Source organism: Rhinolophus sinicus, linkage group LG13 (assembly GCF_036562045.2).
Source record: "Rhinolophus sinicus isolate RSC01 linkage group LG13, ASM3656204v1, whole genome shotgun sequence".
Taxonomy (NCBI): Eukaryota; Metazoa; Chordata; class Mammalia; order Chiroptera; family Rhinolophidae; genus Rhinolophus; species Rhinolophus sinicus.
This window is the reverse complement of record NC_133762.1, coordinates 29611376-29626480: the sequence shown is the minus strand read 5'-3', so window position 1 is coordinate 29626480 and position 15105 is coordinate 29611376. Positions and strand designations below refer to the sequence as shown.

The following is a 15105-nucleotide window of genomic DNA, read 5'->3' as shown; positions in this document are numbered from 1 at the left end:
TGTGGCTTGCAGCGATGCCTTGATAACACACATTTATATTGGCTTTTCCTTCTTCCCTGTCTCACTCTACCCACTCACTTCCTCTCTCCTCCTCCTTCCTGGCATCACCTCTCAAATCAATTCCCTGCACCCAAATCCTTGTCTCAGGCTCCGCTTTCAGGGGAATCCAAACTTAAGACCCCATGAAAGTTTTGCTTACCGGCATGGCCTGGTCACGCTTACACTTTTGAAAGTTCACTCTAGCTATTGTGTGGAGAAGAGTACAGGGCAGGAAAACGAGGGATGAGCCGAGCACGGCCTTGGTGCAGTGAGAGGGGCTGATGGCCAGCATGGGGCTGCTGGCAGCAGAGACGGAGAGAAGAGGCTGGAGACAAGTAAGGAGCACTTGGTTCCCCCTCAGAACCAGAGGCTCGGCGGCAAAGAGGGGTGACGTGGAGGCTTGGCCCCGGCTGGCCTGGCTGTGCCAACCAGCTGCGCCAAGTTTCATCCCTCAAGCCCGGTCTGGCTCCAGAGACCTGTGGCAAATGCTATTTTTAGGGAGCTGGGTGTTTACTTGAAGGATTTGAAGGCCGGGCTTTATTTTTAACTCTTCTCCCCATGGCAGGGCCTCACTGGTGTGGACTTAGGAAGTGAAGTGGAAGTTGGGCTGGGCTTTGGGAGCCCAGGGGAGACAAACGGCCTGCACTGGGGGAAGGATGAAGCTTAGACGAGGAGCCTGCTGGCCTCTCCAAGTTCCACGCACCTGAGTCTCGGGGTAAGAAGGATGATGATAAAACTGGCCAAGACCCAGCACCCACTGAGCACCAAGACCACTCCAAGTCCTCAACGTGCATCATCTCGTGTAATCCGTACCATCACCTGGGAAGCAAGGCTGCTACTGTCCCCATTCTAGACGAGGAAGGTGAGGCTGAGAGAGGACCAAGAACACATGGCCAGCAAGGAACAGAGCGGGTTTGTACCTCAGTTTCTCCATTTCCGCTGCCTATGCTCTCAATGGCTCTGCCATACAAAAGTATGGCCAGGCATCAAGGTGGAGGCACGGAATATCGGCGTGGCATGACAGCAACCTGAAATGTTAGACCTCAAAGACTTACTCTTCCACCATCGTTTGGGGCAGTTGGGGGGGGGGGGGAGCACAGGGGAGCCCAGATCGGAGAATTTGAAACCTTGTTGTGTAGTTATTTGGGGACTTTGGGCTAATTTCCTCCTCTGTGCAATGGGTTAATATAATACATGGCACCTCTCTCATGAGGATTAAATGAGATGATGCAATAAAGGGAATTAGCACAGAGCCTGGCACTCGGCAGTGAGAAGGGGGCACGGGCTGTGCCAGGTCCTGTCCTAAGCACTTGATCTCATACGCCCCACGAGGCAGGTTCTCTCATTACCCCCATCTTAACGCTGAAGAAATGGAGGCACAGAAAGTTTAGGGGGAAGTCACGTGCTCCTGCAGCCAGCAAGTATCCAGGGCTAGAACCCAGGTATCCTGCCCCTGTGTCTCAGCCCTCAAGCCCTTACCTACGGCAGCCACCACCATTCTCATTATTACTGTGATTCTGCCACCTCTGTCTGGGCCCTTCTGGTGACCTCCCCACCCCCCACCCCATCCCCAAGTCCCTGGCACTGCTCGGGGCCAAGCACTGGCTTTACATGGTCAGACCTTTCACTGGGACATAGGGAAACCCTTGCACTAGGGGAAAAGGGGCATTTTTTCCCCCAGAGGTGCAGGCTGTTGGCCTGTCTATTCTCTGCCTCTGCTATTTAAGCTAAAATAATCAAGCCAGAAAGGCTCTGGAGCTGGGCTGTAAGCACATTTTATAGGGCTGGGGGTGGGGGAGAGAAAAATGTTCCTTTCTACCTCCCAGAGCCTGTCACCAACCTAGTTGATTTATTGAATGTGACCCAGAAGCCAACTGAGGTTTCACAAGAGCTCCCCAGCCACGCTCCTCTCTCTGCTGTGTCCCTGAGTTGCTATTCCTTTCTAGGCCTCACTTTCTCCATCTGTGAAATGAGCACATTGGGCTGCATCCTCCTAAAGGTGCCTTCCTGCTCTGATTGGCTTTTTCTGGGGACTGAATGGAGCTCACGGGGTCTTTTCTCTGGTTCTCCACTCTCTAAGCTTGGGAGGCTGGGCTCCCTCGAACACATTGTCACTGTATTTGAACATTTCCCTGCTGCCAGGGACCCAGGCAAGCTCTTCTCTCTCCCCAGACCACTCAGCTCAGAGTGGAGTCACAGCTGCCTCGTGTATGTGACAAGAGCCCAGCTCTGACAACTAGGACATTCCGTTCACCCCTGGTCTTCAATCTCTGGGAGCAAAGGGGTTTTGTCCATCTGGCAATTCTTGAAAAAGGGATATGGTGGAGAGCAGGAGTCTGGGGTCGGGGGCCTTTCCAACATTGAGGTTAACTGGGCTTCTGATAATAATTAAAATGTACGTTCTTTCTGACTCAGCAACACTACTTCTAGAAATTTAACCCATGAATGTAGATCTGTACAAGCAGGGACAGATGGGGGCCTCCGAGCAGGCTAATAATTTGTACCCCTTGCAACAATTATTCTTAGATACCTATTGAACATATGTTTGGGGGGAGCATTAGAAAAGGGTGGTTTGGTTTCTGCTTGTGTGTGTTAATCCACTCAAGGGTACGGTGGAGCTTGTCAGGAGACAGACCATCAAATTTACATTTTGACACTGTCAGGAGTCAGTCTCTTGCAAAGACCTGGGTTAATTGACATTATATTTCCAATACGTTCCAATGATGCTTGAAGGTGTCTGATAGGACAAGGCCCCTGGCTAAGCCATCCCTTTAATCAGCTCCATGAGCAAGAATATGAACAAGATGTTCACTGCAGCCTCGTTTGTAATCATGAAAACATGAAATGGTTCTAATCTCCATCAAGAGCGATCTGGTAAAATAAATCACGGCACATCCAAATTACAGAATATTATGCACCTGTTAAAAAGACTAAAACAGATCTATGTGCATAAGAGAAAAGATCTTGAAACACAGAAAATCAAAACAAAGGCAGCTGAAGGTAGTCCCTTAGGTAGGTAGTGCAGTTGTGGGGTGTAGGGGGCAGAACAGGTAAATGGAAGAATGTCCCTAAATGCACTGTTAAAATGGTTACTTCAAAGGTACAGCTCAGATGGCAAGAAGAGAGGGGTTTTGTTACTTTTTATCTTTTATTATTCTGAATTGCCTTAAAGTTTAACAAGTGTGTTGCTCGGAACAGTGTAAAAAGAAAAAGCAAACAATGAGAAAGAGAGAAGCTTACTGAATCCGAGTGGCAGAATAGTGTAGGGGTTAAGAACATAACCTCGGGCCAGAATCTCAGTTCTCGCAATTACTAGGCGTGTGACTTGGGGCATGTTAAAAAAATCTCAACGTGCCTTGTGCCTCCGTTAGAATTTGGATGAGTGGATTCAGCTAAGCACTGAGAATAGTGCCCGCCCGCCTAGTAAATTTGAAGCTCTTTAAACTGGCATTTAAAGTCCGTCCTAACCTGGCCCTAGGCAGCTTCCCAGCCTCATGTCTAATCTCGTTCCCCACCCACTCCAGCATTCCCAATGAGGCATAGCTCCCAAAATACACCACGCACGTTCCTACCTCTACCTGGAACAACCTTTCTCTCCCTCTTCTCCAACTGGCAAACTCCCAACCAGCGTCACCCACCACCTGCAGGGAGCTTTGCCAGACCACCCATGGGGCAGTTAGTTACTCTGCTCATGACTCCCTCTAACCTACCACTGATGGTGTCAAACTTGTCTGTCTTCGCTGCTAAACTGAGAGTCCCCGACGATGCTGACCACACTGATCCACTGGGGGCCCAGAGCCCCAGCACAAGCCTGGCACAGAGTGAGTGCTAATCAAAGTTTGTGGAGTTAAAAAAAAAAAAAAAAAAAAAAGCCTGGCCAAAGGTCAGAGCGTTCTAGAACCAGGTCCCTGTTCTGGGATGTCTCAACTCCCAGCTCTGCCATTACTCAGCTGAATGACCTTGTTTTAGATACTTAACCTGTCTGTGCCTCAGTTTCCTCCTCTGTAAAATGGGAATAATTGTACTTTCCTCAGCTTTGTTTCAAAGATTAAGTTAATATAGGTAAGGTGCTTAGAATCAATCCTGCCTGGCAGTTTATTAAATAAACTTAAATAAACAGGCTCACCCATGTGCAATTACCAAGACCCTCCCTTAGACCTAGTCTAGGGTCAGGTGCTCTTCCACCTGTGTGGTCTGCATACCCTCATGGTGCTGGAAATGAGTGCTGGTGGTATAAAGTCACAGCTTGAAACAGCACCAGTTCCATTCTTCTTGTTAGTCAAGGACAAACCTTGGTCTGGTGCCAACAGGTCTTTCATACCTGTCAATCTCTTGCCAATGTCTCTTTTTAGCAAAAAGAGATCAGACTTCAGGCTCAACACCTTTGGCATTCATAGTTTGATCTCAGACTTGAATAACACTGTTCTGTTTTCTGACCTTCCCGAGATATTCATTTCCCATTTTCAATAGTGATTCGAAAGCCTTCCTTTTCAATAAATGTACATAAGTGTTTTTAAGTTGAATTAAAGAGAGATTAAAACAGTAAGTAGAGGTGGTACATGGATTAACAAAAATTGGGATTGTAGCATGAAGAAATGCAAGTTTGGGGAACCGTTGCAGGGACTGTGAGAGAAGACTGGGCCTCACCTCAGGGCGATTTCCTTCTCAGGGAGACTCTCAGGTCAGTAAAGAATGATATATGATCCGTAACGACTGCTTACCTCCCTGCACACCTTCCAAGCACAGGCCCTTTGCATGCGCTATTTCTTCTACTCTCTGCAACAATACTTTGAAGGAAGAACTTATATAATTCCCATTTGAGAAAGAAAAAGGAGGCTCAGAGAGGTGACACAACTTGCCGAAGGTCACACAGCTTATAAGAAGCTGAACCCAGGTTCAAACCTGGGTCTGTCCAATGCCACAGCCCAAGCTCTTAGCTACTGTACCACACCGGCCCTGACACATCTGAGAAATTCACCTCCCGGTAACTCACAAAGCCAGCTCTCACCCTGCAATCAATTTGGGGATTTCCAGGGCCAATCTGGGGAGGAGAGGGGGGTGGGCAGGTGGAGGAGCAGAAGACAGACCAGTTCGGGGGGCCCTGTCTTCAGGGCCACACTGAGGCCACCTTGGTACAAAACCTGAGATGTTCTGAACCTCACTCCCTGGGGCAGCCGAGAACTCCTGCAGGCCAGCCCCTGCCTCTGTTGCGAGGACACAACAAGAATACTAGACAGTGACAAGAGCAGCTCACAGTTATTGAGCACTTCCTGCCTTCAGCATATACAGTCTCTGATGTATCTGTCGTGAAAACACTTTGAGGTAGATGTCGTTATTCTCTTTTCAGAGACGAGAGAATTGAAGTCTGGAGAGAAGACGAGATGTGGTAAGCGAGAGGCAGAGCCAAAAGCCTGCTCTTAACCACTCACTGTATTCCTTCCAGATGGGAACCATTCATCAGGGCGTTGGCATGACAAACAGAAAAGTTTAGACACCTCCCCAAACATCCCAGCTTCCCTGCACAGCCCAGTATCCATGACCTTAAAAGGTGTTACCAAAGAGTTCGTAGCAACAAAATCAGAAGACGTGAGGCCAGTTCCCCATCAAACACTTGGTGACTATGGAAACTGTGTTTCCCCGAAAGTAAGACCTGACCGGAAAATAAGCCCTAGCATGATTTTTCAGGATGACATCCCCTGACAATAAGCCCCAATGCGTCTTTTGGAACAAAAATTACTATAAGACTCGGTCTCATTTTCAGGGAAACATGGTATCTCTTTGTCTCTTTCTGGACCTTGGTTTCCTCATCTGGTCAGTTAAGGAGTTGGACTATCTCCTAGGGCCTTGAATGGGTCGAGAATAACACTGTCCAATAAAAATATAATGTGAATCGTTTTTACATGTAATTTAAAAATTTTCTAGTAGCCACCTTCAAAAAGTAAAAACAAACGGGTGCAATTAATGATCATAATCTCACCCAATATATCTAAAATATGTAAACATTTCAACATGTAATCAATATAAAATTATTAATAGGTTACTTTACATTCTTTTCTTACTCAGTCTTTGAAAGCCAGTGTGTGTTTCACACTGATAGCACGGCTCGATTCAGATGGGCAACACTTCACGAGCTCAGGAGCTAGTGGCTACTGGACAACACAGGTCTAGAATCTTTTTCAATCCATAGCCCATTTTAAAGGGATGAGACACTGCAGCTTTCTGCCTTCTCTCTGGGAAAGATGTCCTGATCCTAGACTCTGAGCTGACAAGTTCCAGATAAGCGGGGAGGGAGGTGGGGGTGGGGGGAGGCGGCAAGTAGCCTGAGGCCACAACAATGGAGAGAAACCCCGGGTCTGCCTGGGCTCAGGAGACTGGTGGCTGCTGGGAAAACTCCTTGTTCCTCTGCGGCCCGATTACTCACCAAAGCCCCCATGAGGGAGACAACCCGGCTTTTCCTCCTAATCCAAAGATTCCCTTAATTGGAAATTCAGTCTGAGCTTAAAACTGAGCCAGGCAGCCACCCCTCTCGTGGCACCAGCCCTGTGGGCACACAGGAAGCCTTCGCTCCTCAAACACAGGAGGGATCCCCATGTCCCTTGCGCTCGCCTCCCAGCAGCACCGCATGGAAGAAGCTAGACACCACCTTCTCACTCCAGAGACTGAGTTGCCCACTTGCACCTGGCAGCCTTTGTGAGAGAAGCTCAATACCTTCATGTTCAAGGGCGCAGGCCTCAGCAGGAAGGGCAGGGAGGGCAGGGAAAGCAAAGGGGCAGAGAGGGGCAAGATTTTGCCCTCAACAAGGGAGAGTTTGTGGAAATCCCCCCTTGTCCCCAAGCTTCCAATTCCTCACCTTTACAAATCCGACATGTTAGATGATGATAATGACTGCTTTTACTGTTGGCTGCTCTGTGCTAGGCATTAGCTCATCCACTCCTCCAAACCACCCAAAGAAGGGCTCAGAGTGGTGAAACCACTTGGGCAAGGTCACACAGCAATTCCTTAGAAGAACTAAGGGCCCAAGCTCTAAGCAATCACTTACTCTAAGCTCTGCTGTGTGCCAGGGTGGCCCAGGACAGTCCTGGCTTACGCTTGGCATAACTATACACACTTGGCATAATAATTTCCCTTTGGAAGAAAGGACAGATCTTCCTTACAGAAGAATTCCACATGATATATATTGATACTCTTCCCTATGGAGCTTAATTCCAAAACCTTCTCCCTCTCGGAGGGCTGAACGTAAGCGTAATGTCTGGATTCCAAAGAATAGAGTAGAGGAAGGGAACCGGTAACTTTATAGCAGAGAAACCTGGCAGACACCACCTTAACAAAATGACCAAGGTTAGCTTCATGGGTGATAAGTCATGCTGAGATCATGTACCCCTGATGACGTGATAAGAAGGGCACTTCACCTCTGTGATCTTCTACTCCAAAACCTAGAACCTCAGTCTAATTATGACATAAACATCAGACGGATTCAAATTGAGGGATATTTTGTAATGTATTCCTCAAAACTGTCAAGGTCACGAAGCACAAGGAAAAACTGAGAAATTGTCACAGACCAGGGGACACTAAGAAGACTTGACAACTAAATGCAATATGGGATCCTCAATGGTGTCCTGGAACAGGAAAGGGACAGGAGTGGAAACGCTAGTAAAATTCAAACAAAGTCTGGAATGTGGTTAATCATAACGCACGATTGTTAGTTTTGACAAATGCATTATGGTCACGTAAGAGTTAACATTAGGGGACACTGGGCAGAAAGTATATGGGAACTCTCTCTGCACTGTTCTGCAACTTTTCTGTAAATCTAAAATTATTCCAACATGTAAGTTTTATTTTTTAAAAAGTGCCCCCTTTAACTCATAAAAGTGTCCAGTTTTGGACAATAAATTGTATGATCACTTGATCATTAGCCTGGTTCTGGCCGGAACCAAGAAGTCTTAAGAAAATTACCCATTCCTTCATCCATCTCAATGATACGAACTGCGCACACATTCACAGCAATTTAAAGTTTACAAAGTTTCGAGAGAATAAGATATGCTGGTTAAAAGTTTGGAATCAGAAACCTAGGAGCTGAAGCCCTGGTTCTCCCACTCGCTTGTCAGGTGGCCTTGGGCATATTACATTCCTTCTCTAGGCCTCAGTTTCCACACCTGTAAAATGAATTCATTGAATGACAACAATGACTAGTAACGCTTATGGAGGCCTTGTTAGGTGTCCAGCCCTGTAGAGCTGGCTGTGATGTGCTACCCATTTTCCCCCTCAGAACGGAAGGACTTCTTCCTCCCTTCCCCCTTCCCCACCCCCCAGCTCAGCTGCACAGAGTGCTGTTGGCTGTCAGCCCTGCCTAGGAATTGCCCTTGGCTGAAGAGAGCCATCCAGCCCCAGGTCACGCCCCTTTCCAGAGAGCAGCCTGCATCCTGTGTAGAGGACGTAAAGATCCAGCACCCTCATTTCAACTTGGGACAATCCTGAAGGTCATCTCCACTGAAGCGAGCCCCTTGTGGTCGGCTGAGGCCCTTGTGGAGACTGCACTGCAGCCCCCCTGTCTCCCTCTGCTTAATCCTGCTTCCTTCCCTTCCCCACAAGTGTTGATCCTGAGAGCGCTCTCCAGAAACTTCCCACACACTAATCTCCACCTCAAAGCCAGCTTCCCAAGGAACTCACCCATAACAGGACTGTGATCCACTGACCCTGCACTATCTTTCTTAACCTTCAGACCGGCCCCATGTTACCAGATGACACAACTGAGGTTGAAGGAGTCCCTGGTTGGGCCAAGAACCTACAACTAAGAAACAGTGGTGCCACAGACGGGGACACCGAAGGTCAAACAAGCAAACTGATTTGGTAGGTCTCTGAGCTAAAAGATGGTCGAGCCAAGATTTGGTTCTAGGTTTGCTAAACTCTGAAGACCACAGTGCCACAGCCTCCAACCCAGGCCATTTAGAGCCACCAGCAGGATCGCAATAGGCACAGGTACAGGGGAGTGCCTTTACCGTTGCCCTGCCACTTACTGCTGTCCTTGCAGCTCGCTCCACACTTGCAAAACGGGAACAATGACAGTACCTACCTCATCAAGAACTCGTAAAGATTAAATGAGTTAATATATGTAAAGACCTCAGAACGGTGACTGGCACATAGGGAACCCTCTATAACTGGTAGATTAAAACAAATCACGCAAGCAGCGGACAGCTGCTGTGAGATGTTCTGAAAAGATGTCCATGCAGCTGAGTGAGAGTCGGCCTGTGACGGGGCTGGGCCTTGTCAGCTCTCTAAGGGGTTCAGGCTTGACCTGAGCGCTGAAGGAGGAGTAGGCATTAGGAGGCAGCAAGAGGAAGGAAGGGCACTCCAGGCAGAGGGCCCAGAAGGAACAAAAGCCTCTGGAAGGGGGACGAAAGAAGGATGATAAAAGGCCTGCAGCACTAGCACAGAGAAAAAAATCCAGGTCCAGGGCAAGAGTGGTAGAAAATGCGGCTGGGTAGGAAGGTAGGAACCAGATTCTGAAGGACTGCTTACTACCTGGGTGATTTGGGAAAAAACACTTTATCGTTCAGAACCTCATGTGGCTCATCTGTAAAACGCAACTAAAAATAGTACTGATCTTATAAGGTCCTTAAGGAGCTCGAATGAGTCAATATTTGTAAACTACTTAAAATAGTACCATGTACACAGTAGGTGCTACAAATGTTTGAAGACAATGTATAACTTTTTCTGAAGTACCATGAGAAGACATAAAGGGGTTTGAGTATGGACGAAAGGATGGTGCTGAATGGATGGGAGGGTGGATGGATGCAGGGCTGGTGGATGGGTAGATGGGAGTGGCTGAGCAAATGGAAGTGTGGATGGACTGTTGGGTGGAAGGATGGTTTGGGTGGTGGAGGTGGTTAGATGGATGGATGACGGATGAGTGGTTGAATGATTGGGTAGGTGAGTGGGAGTGGATATTGTTTCTATGGGTGGAAGCAGGTTGGATATTCGGATGGGTGGCTTGGCAAATGGATGCAGTCGAGTGAACGTGTGTGGTTGGTGGGTGATGGGATGGATGGGTGGTTAAAGGGTGTCTGAATGTTTGGATGGGCGTGTGAGTGGTTGGGTGGGTGGATAGATGGGTGACTGGGTGGTTAAGTGGGTAAAGTGATGTAAAGCTGGATGGATGGATGGATGGGGGTGTATGTGGAAATGGCTGGATGGACAGGTGATTGTTCAGACGGATGTTAGACAGTCTGAGTGACTAGAGATGGTTGAATCTCCAGTCAACCTCATAGAGGGGTTGAGTGAATGAAGGGGTTGTTCAGGTGTGTAATAGAGAATTTAGGTGAAGGGAGGGTTTGGATGAATGCCCAGATGACAAGGTGGTTGGATGGATGGTTGCATGCATGCATGGATGGATGCATGGATGGATGGATGGATGGATGGATGGATGGATGGATGGATGGATGAACAGGTGACACCAGATCGTTAAGTGCCTCCAATTAACCCTCTAAAAATCATGGAGGAACCCCATGGTAAAAGAAGCCGAAACAGGCTTGGAGATAAGGCCTCCTAGATGGCCCGGTCCCAGGACTCCGTCCCGGAGAGGGCCTATCCCATCTGTGCCCACCCCAGGAGTCCTACCTGGAGGCAGCGATCTCAGCCTTCTGGCGCGCTATTGCCGCTGCGCGCTGGGCGCCCTCCATGCTGTGCTCCACCTTCTGACGGACCTTGCTGCTCTTGAGCGGCAGCACGCGTCGCTTGGTGCCTTTGACCAGCACGTTGTGGCGATACTTGCCCTCCTCGCGGTGGCCGTCGGGCAGCGTGGTGCAGCCGTAGCCGTGGCGCAGGTTGTCCAGCCACTCGCCCTCGTAGCGGAGGCCGCTGGAGCGCTCGCTCACGCCGAAGCCCGAGCGCTTGTCGTTCTTCCATTCGCCCATGTAGGTCTCAGTGGTGGTGGCGTCGATGTCGGCTTCGAAGGGCGCGGCGTCGTCGGCGCCCTCGCCCAGGCTGGTGGTGGAGGCGGCGTCGCTGGCGCCCGAGCTGAGGTCGCTCTTGAGGAAGCTGACGCGGCTGCGCTGGCTGCCCAGGGACGTGCGCGACTCGGCCCGCCGCAGCTTGCCCAGCAGCGCGCCCCGCTGGAAGAAGCCCGCGCCCTTGGGCGCCCGCGCGGCCGCCTCGGCGTTGGCCAGCAGGCTGAGCGCGAAGCCGCCGCGCGGGATGGCGGGCGAGGGCAGCGGCGGGCCGTCGGAGGCCGGCGAGGTGGGCGAGTCCGGGGCCACCGTGCCGTTGCTGTGCTCGCTGCGCAGGGACGAGAGCGACGTGCGCAGCGGCGAGCGCACCACGACGGCCATCCCATAGGGCACACTCTGGCGCACACCGTAGCCGTGGCGCATGCCGTTGGTGAACTGGCCTTGGTAAGTCCCTGCGGGTGAGGAGAGGGCGTGTCAGTGGGGAGGCACGACCAGACCCCTGCGTGTGCACAGGGCAGAAGTGGGCAAGGCCATGGGGGGTGAGGGGGGAGTTGGAAGGGAAAGCAGGGTGTAAGGTTAGGTGAGTGTGCAAGAACATAAGTGGACAAGCCAGAAGGAGTTTGTGCAATGGTGTGAATCTTTCTGTTGGTGGGAACATGGCAAGATCACAAGTGTGCAAGAGAGTGAAGTTGTGTGAACAGGTGAGGCCCTGGGAATGCGTGAGGTTAAACGAGTGTGCAGGGACACGAGTGGACAAGCCAGAAGGAGTTTGTGCAATGGTGTGAATCTTTCTGTTGGTGGGAACATGGCAAGATCACAAGTGTGCAAGAGAGTGAAGTTGTGTGAACAGGTGAGGCCCTGGGAATGCGTGAGGTTAAACGAGTGTGCAGGGACACGAGTGGACAAGCCAGAAGGAGATTACATGATGGTGTGAGTATTTCTGTTGCTGGGAACATGCCGAGGTCTTTAGTGTGCAAAATAGGGTGAGGTTGAGTGAGTCCATTTTAAGTGTGAAGTTGTATGAGCAGGTGAGGGTCTGTGAGTGTGAGTTTAAGTGAGTGTGCACAGATTTTGAATCACCCAAGAGAAAATGAATGTGCAAGAGTGTGAGTGGGCAAGACAGTGAGTTTGTGCAATAATGTGAATGTTTGCATTTGTAGGGGTGTGCGAGGTAGTGGGAACATGCAGAACCACGAGTGTGCAAGGCAGTGTGTGCACAGAGGGCAACCAAAATCATGTGAGCATGTAATACGGGGATGCAACATAGCTTATGAGAGCATCTGAGATCTTGAGTGTGCAAAGAAAGGCAAAGTTGAGTGAGGGTGCAAGGCTGTTAGAGGGTAAGAGAGAAAATTTGTGTAGCAGGCGAGGCTCTGTCTGTATGTGAGGCTAGAGGTGTGTGCATGGCTAACATACTGTGCAAGGTGATGGAGCTGTCCACTCTCATGAATGAATAAGACAGTGAGTTTGCACAGGAGTGTGAATGTTGAGGAGCATGGGACTGTGTGAAAAGCATGAGTGTATGTTTGTGCAAGGCCATGTGTATAGAAGACTTTTACGGGCATGCATGCCCATGTCAGTGTCTTTTGACTCTATGAGATCGTGAATGTGCAACGCAGTGTGTACACAGTGGGGTGAGTGCCCACTGGAGGTAACATTATGGGCATGTGAGAGGTTCTGAGTGAGCAAGGTTAAAGCTCTGTGTTAAAGCTTTGTGTTAAAGCACAAAGTAATATGAGGCATTCTAGAATAAGTGAGTGTGTGAGGTTGTGGGCATTAGTGAAACTGAGACCATGTAAGACCATGTGTATGCAGGATAGTGGCGTGTACAGATGTCAGCCATGAAGGGCTTGCATGTGCATGAGGAAGCACATGAGCTCCTGGGAACCAGTCTCTGTAAGGGGGCCATCATGTGAATAAAAGGCAGCACAGAGCGAATGATTAGGCAAATAGACCCCAGAGCAACGCTGCTGGGTGCAACTCCTGTCTCTGCCCTTACTAGCTGTGTAACATTAGGCAAGTGACTTAACCTCTCTGTGCTTCAGCTTCCTCATCTGTCAAACAGAGATAATAATCGCCTCTTACCTTATAGGGTTGTCTGAGGTTTAAATAAGCTAATATCTGAAAAACTCTGGAAGAAAAGATATGTGTGTGATATTGTGATTTTACGAAGTTGTGCTAGTGTGTGAGGCCACCTGAATTGTGTGAACAAACTGATACAAAGCTGACAAAACATCTTCATAGCTCACCCCCAATCTAATGTGCTGTGCTCCCCAGGGCTCCGTCCAAAACCTTCCCCGTAAATATACCCTCAACCTCTTCCCCTGCCCTCCACACATCAGCTCGGAGATGGATATGCCCCCCTCCAGATGTTATACAGCCACCGGCAACTCATGTCCCCTCCCCCCACAGACACCTCTTCCAGCTCCTTGGTCTTTCTCTCCTGGGCAGCCAGTTCTCTGCTCTCACCTTCACTTCTCCAGTATAGAGAACAGTGTCTGACACAATGTTCATTTGAATTGAGGGGAGAAACCGATAGCCTTTGTTTTGAACACACGCTGATGATCCCTTCCCCTGGTTAACCAAACAACAACAACAACAACAACAACAACACCCAAATGGCCTTCTCTCAACAAACCCTACTCAGGATGGCTAGGTCACTGAAACAGCTGGCCAGGTAAGGGACTCCTGAGCTCAATCAGGCCTTTGCACAGGCTGTTCCCTCTGCCTGGAACTCTTTTCCTCCAGGTAACCAACCTGTCTTTACTCATTGAGCCCTATCCTGACCACCCTATTTAAAACTGCAAGCTGCCTGCATCCCCACAAGCACCCAGACAGCCCTCATTTACTTTTGCTTTTTTCCATAGCATTTATCACCTTCTCTCTAACATACCATATGATGTATTTATCCTATATATTGCCTTTCTCTCTGCTAGAATGGAAGCTCCATGAGGTCAGGGATCTGTCCTGTTTTGTTCTCCGATGTCTCCCCAGCATCTGGAACAGTGCCTGGCACATAGAGATGCTCCACAAATATTTGCTGAGTGATTGGCTGAACCTGTACAGAAACTCCATCTCATTGTTTGACTCTGAGCAACTCTCTTCCCTCCTTAAGGCCTCCATTGGCCCAATGGCCAATGATATGTTAGATGTGAAGTTCACTAAGATTTGGCCTAACTTTGAGACATAGGACTTGTAGAAACGGGGGCACTGTGACTCTGGAGGCAAAGGACAGTGCGTCCACGTGACTCCACACTGCCTGGTGCCTCCCAGCACAGGCTGTTCCAGCTCAGGCCCCCACTCCAGCCTTTTCACCATGAAGAGCCCTGTCAAGGATGATGTAGAGTGCCAAGGGCTCACTTAAACCTCTCAACAGTCTTCTGAGCGGGGGTCCCCTACGATGCTCATTTACAAGAGAGGAAGTTGATGGTCTGAGAGGTTAGGGGACTTGACCAGGAAAGCAGGATACAAACCCAAGTCTTTCTGATGCCTAAAGCTCACCCCTGAGCCCATGGTTCTCAATCCTGGCTGCCACATTAGAAGATCTAAACATAAAATACAGATCCCTTAGGCCTCACCGCCAGAAAGTCTGCTTTACTTTGTTGAGGGGGGGCCTGGTGCTTCCTTCCCCTCTGTACAGCAGATAGGAGCAGCTGTGGGTAAAGGGGACATCAGGGCTCACCTCCCTCCAGTGACCAGCCACAAAACAACAGTCATGGAATATCAGCTATGAAAAGGCCAGAGAGAAATGGAGAGAGACAAAGAGATGGGAGAGAACTGGGCACGAACTAGTAGAGGAAGATGCAAATATGATCCCCATCTCCCAGGGGGATTGATGTTCAGAGAGGTTATGTCACCTACCCAAAGTCACACAGTGAAAAAGGAGCAGAACTGGGATTTGAACTGAGGCTTGACTTAAACCCAGGAAGTGGGAAAATGAGATTGTGTGGCAGAAAAAATGAGCAATGAGAATGTGGTACAAAGGATGAAACACTGAGGAGATGGACAGATGGAAAACTAATATGTTCCACTTTCCAAGCTCATTCATTTGTGGTCACATTGTGTGGGAGGCGCGAAGACAGAAAGAAATGTGCAGTCAGAGACAAACGAGTTTGTCACCTAA

At 49.4% G+C, this 15105-nt stretch overlaps 1 protein-coding gene across 1 annotated transcript in view; it reads right to left on the bottom strand.

Annotated features, from left to right (window-relative positions):
• JPH2 (junctophilin 2) overlaps positions 1-15105 on the bottom strand; it is a 60913-nt gene that overhangs the window by 26605 nt on the left and 19203 nt on the right. Inside the window, exon 2 of the mRNA XM_019748720.2 lies at positions 10654-11434. Within this exon, the coding sequence (XP_019604279.2) occupies positions 10654-11434 (781 nt within the window). The remainder of the gene's footprint in view (positions 1-10653; positions 11435-15105) is intronic.